General features: G+C 57.6%; 1 protein-coding gene across 1 annotated transcript; it reads left to right on the top strand.

Moving 5' to 3' along the window:
- Positions 1-2,721: 2,721 nt before the first annotated feature.
- Positions 2,722-4,182, top strand: LDBPK_221180 (hypothetical protein, conserved; the record flags this gene model as incomplete). The annotated part of the gene is made up of 1 exon (XM_003860816.1): positions 2,722-4,182. A coding segment is annotated over one exon (1,461 nt), but the record flags the coding sequence as incomplete, so codon positions are not given.
- Position 4,183: the final 1 nt, after the last annotated feature.

The raw sequence follows: 4,183 nt of genomic DNA, 5'->3' as shown, positions 1-4,183 counted from the left end.
CGGCGCGTGTGTGGGTCTGGATGCCTTGGCTGCAGGCAGCGGCGGGTGGTGGTGTAGTCGGCGGGTACCCGCGCGCTGTGGTCCAACGCCTGGGACCCGTCGTTTCCACCCCCCTCCACCCTTCTCAGAGACAGAGACGTACGCACCGTACACCTTCCCACTTCTCAGGCGTAGTGCTCGCAGTTGGCAGAGTGCGCTGTCGCTGTCGCCAACTTTTTGTTTAGCTTCCCCTTGTTATCGTTGCCGTTGTCGTTGGACATCTCAACACAGCACTGCAGTGACAAAGGACACGCATCCCCTCTTTCCTTCCTCTCCCGCTCTTTAGATGCGATACGAGAAGGTATGTGCGAGGTGCGCGCGTGCGCACACGCAGAAAGGACGCGAGGAGAGCGCGAGCGTGCGGGCCATGCGTGTTTTGTGAGGTGAGGAGAGCACGAGAGTATTCGTGCGTAGGCGCATTTCTCTCTCTCTTTCTGTCTTCACTTTGTGTCCTCCTGCTCTACTGCCGATCTTCGGCAGTCGGTGCTCACTGGGTAGTCGTTGACGGACTCGCACACAGGCGCGCCACAGAGGACAACACACTCATGCAGATATTGTCGTGCCGACTATGTACGAACATCTCCTCTTGTGCTTGCCGGCATGGGCGCGGGCTCCCTTGCCTTGAATGCGTTTCTTTTTTTTTAACCTTCTCTTCCAGCTCTCTCCCCTATCGCTCTCTCTCTCACTGTCTCTATGACGTCTCGGGACGGCTTGGCTGCGCATGCTGGCTCATAAACTCACATAAATGTATGCGCTCCTTCCGAATCTGTTGCACACACACATACACACACACGCACGCAGTCGATGCGAACGCATTCTAGGGGGGGGGGGTCAAGCAAGCAACAGAAGGAACAGCAGCAGCAGCAAACAACGGCAACGCAAATACGCTGTCGTCTTCTTCGCACTCCCCTGCACGCATCTGAACAGGCGCGAGCTTGCCAAGCGCACGTGTGCGTGAGCTCGTGAGGGAGTGCTGCTGTCTTGTGGCGCCTTTGTTTCGCGCTTCGTTATTTGTGTGAGTGCGGGCACCCGCTTTATTTTTGTGTGGTCCCCCCTCTCTCTCTCTCGCTCCTTCTCCGCCCCTCACCGCTCTCTTGCTTGTTCGGTTTTCGTTCCGTCCACTGTGTCCTCTCGCCGAGCCTCACTCACTCTCTCTCGCTTCTCCATACACAGCACCTGCGCCTACTGCAGGCACATCTCGTAATCTCGCCGCTGTGCTTCAGCGGCTGGTTTTGATCACTGCTACTGCGCTAGCGACAGCCTTTAGGCCACTCTCTGGGGAGAGGTGCGTGGCCACCGGTGCACACACACACACACTCACACGTATGCGAGAAAGGGCACTGACACACAACCAACCTCATAAAACACGCGCATACGCGCGCGCACAAGACGTCACCGAGAGACGCTCAGCACTAGTGCAGCGCGACCTTCCTTGTTGGGCTGCACTTTACCGTTTTTGTGCACGCCTTATTCTCCAAACTCTACAGACAACCGAGGTCCCTTCATCATCGCCCAGAGTGATCTCCCGTATCAGACCTCTATCGGCACTAGCACCAAGATCGCCAAGCCAAGGGGTCAGTCTATCAGTCAGGCAGGGAAAGGAGGAGAGTATTGGAGAGGTGGCGGGGAGGGGCACTATTGTGCATCATTACATGAAGAAAAGCGTTAAGCCGTTTGACCTTGATTGTTACATATCACGTGTGCGTGTTGTGCGTTTTCCTTTCTTTTCACATCACTGTCATCCCTCACGTCGAACACCGCCACCACCGCTGCTACAGTCGCAACCCCCTCCAGGGCGACTAGGGCAGGTGCACAAATCCTATCACACATTACGCCGGCAGCAGTACTTCACAAGAAGAAGTACATCGCCGCCGGAGCGCCAAGCCGCTGTGTGTGCGTGCGTGTCGGTAGTCTCTCTCTTCCTTCTCCCCCTTTTTCGCCTTTTGCGTTGCGCGGCTGTGTGTTCCGTTCTTTCCTCCCGTGTACGTTCGGGCCTGCTCTTGTTGTGTTTGTTCGTCTGTCTACCGTGCTCCGCATCGCTCACTCCTTCTCTTTTCCCCGGGGCTTCCCCTGACGCGGAGGGGTGGTCGAGGCGAAAAGCCGCACGCGCGCGTGTCTCACACGTTGTTTGCTCCGCCGCTTTTCGCTTCTTTTCGGCTTCTTCCCTCTAGACTGTTTCCTTGGCGCCGTAGTTTTTCTACTGCTGTTATTATGAGGGCACCCAAGCGTCCCCCGTGTCCCTCCGCCATACACACACACACACACAGAGACACACTCACACGGTACACGGCAGTGCTAACAAAGGTGCCGTCGCCTCCTTTATCATTTTATTATTATTATCAAATCCTTGCTTAACCCCTGTCCCCATCCCAGCCTATAGAGCCCCATACACGAGCACCTCTGCACCGGTACGTGTAAGCGTAAACACACATACACACACACACACACATCGAGCAGCTTCGGACATCTACGCTGTCTTCTTGTTTCTCCTTTTCTGTTTTGCGGGACCCTCCCCACGCGCGTTTGTGCCTGTCTTTGTGCTTCTCTTTCTCCTCAGTATTCACCACCTCTGAGGCTGCACACCTCACGTAAGCACGCACGCTCACTTCAGGAGTGTACAGAAGCAGCGGGTAGCAACAAAGAGCTCTAGGAAGCAGCTGCGTACCGATAGGGCTGGTGGGGATGAGCTCATCTCGCGCTCGACTGCGAGCACAGCCGCTGCGCCAGCAGCAGCAACCCGTGTTGCATCGCAGCGATTCCTCTCCGCAGTCAACGGTGAGCGGCACTTTGCGAGGCACCTCCTCCAGCGTGAGGTTCGAGGACACCAGCAGGGATCGCCGTTCCTCAAAAAGTGCTGCTGTCAGGGCAGAGCAGCGCTCAACGGTGTTACAGACGGCCGGCGGCCGGCGTGCGGAGAACACACCTTTGGTCTCCTTGCGTGGCTCACGTGAAAAGAGGGTAAACTTCATGGAGACCGAAAAGGAACTCGCGACAGCATCCTCCTCGCCGCTCTCCCTAGCGCACGAGCTCGCCGAGACGCAGCGCGAGTTGGAGCGACTTCGGATGCAGCTGAGAAACTCCAGCGAACACGAACAGCAGACGGAAGAGTATGTGTCGGGGTTAGAGGCCACTGTGGAGGCCCAGCGACACGACAATCTTCTGCTGCGCCATCATCTAGCTAACCGGCAGCTCTTGGCGGAGGTGTTAGAAGAGGAGTACCGAGATCTTGTGGAAGCACAGCAGCAGATGCACCTGCAGCAACACCCCATCGCCTGCCCGCAGCCGCTTATCACACATGCGTCCACAGGCACTATGACGGTGGCGTCGCCAGAGAACGCCTTTGGAGATGGCATCGCGCAACCTTCTTCCCTTTCTGCCTTCTGCACACAGCTGCCTGATCGACAGAGCAACTTTGCGGGTCCCTCTCCGCCGCTCTCTCCGACGCAGTCGATGCCGACATCATATAACCACGTCTACGGAGCAGCTGGAGGGCCACATATGCATGAGTTGCCACTGCATTCGCCGACGGTGACCGCTCTCCGCGACCGGTGGGCACAGATGCAGATAGCGCACGAGGCGTTGCCGCACGGGTATGCGGATCAGCAAGAGGCACTTCAGCGTCTCCCTTTTCTGCAGCAGCAACGCAATAATGGCGCCAACCCCACATCTATTCCCATTGGTGGTACTACCGATAATCGCTTCACGTCACCACCGCAGCACATCTCCGTCAGCGAAGAGACCCTTTTCTCCAGCTCAACGACGTCATCTGCCCCCCACAGCGCATGCACCATCACAGACACAGCCGGCACATCACAGCAGGCGGCCGCTACGAAGCACCGACCCCGATCCCTTGGAATCCGCTCCCGTGAAACAGAACATGCCATCCCCAACGCCCTCGATACCCCAAACAGCGTCCACCAAAGCTTAGTCCGCGGGCACCCACACCGCGACGCTTCCCCGAGCGCCACCAGCGAAGCTGGGCCACTACTCGAACATCGCCACTGTGAGGAACTCTTTGCCGATCAGCAGCGCTGCGGACACGTTGCCCTAAAGGCCCTACAAGACCAGATTGCAGAGCAGGAGGCAGAGGTGGCTGACCTGCGCAGCCGTGTAACGGAGCAGGAGGCGGAGGTGGTTGCGCTCC

Source organism: Leishmania donovani, chromosome 22 (assembly GCF_000227135.1).
Source record: "Leishmania donovani BPK282A1 complete genome, chromosome 22".
In the NCBI taxonomy this organism is placed as follows: Eukaryota; Euglenozoa; class Kinetoplastea; order Trypanosomatida; family Trypanosomatidae; genus Leishmania; species Leishmania donovani.
Note: the sequence above shows the minus strand (reverse complement) of the source record. Positions and strands in the feature narration are given on the sequence as shown.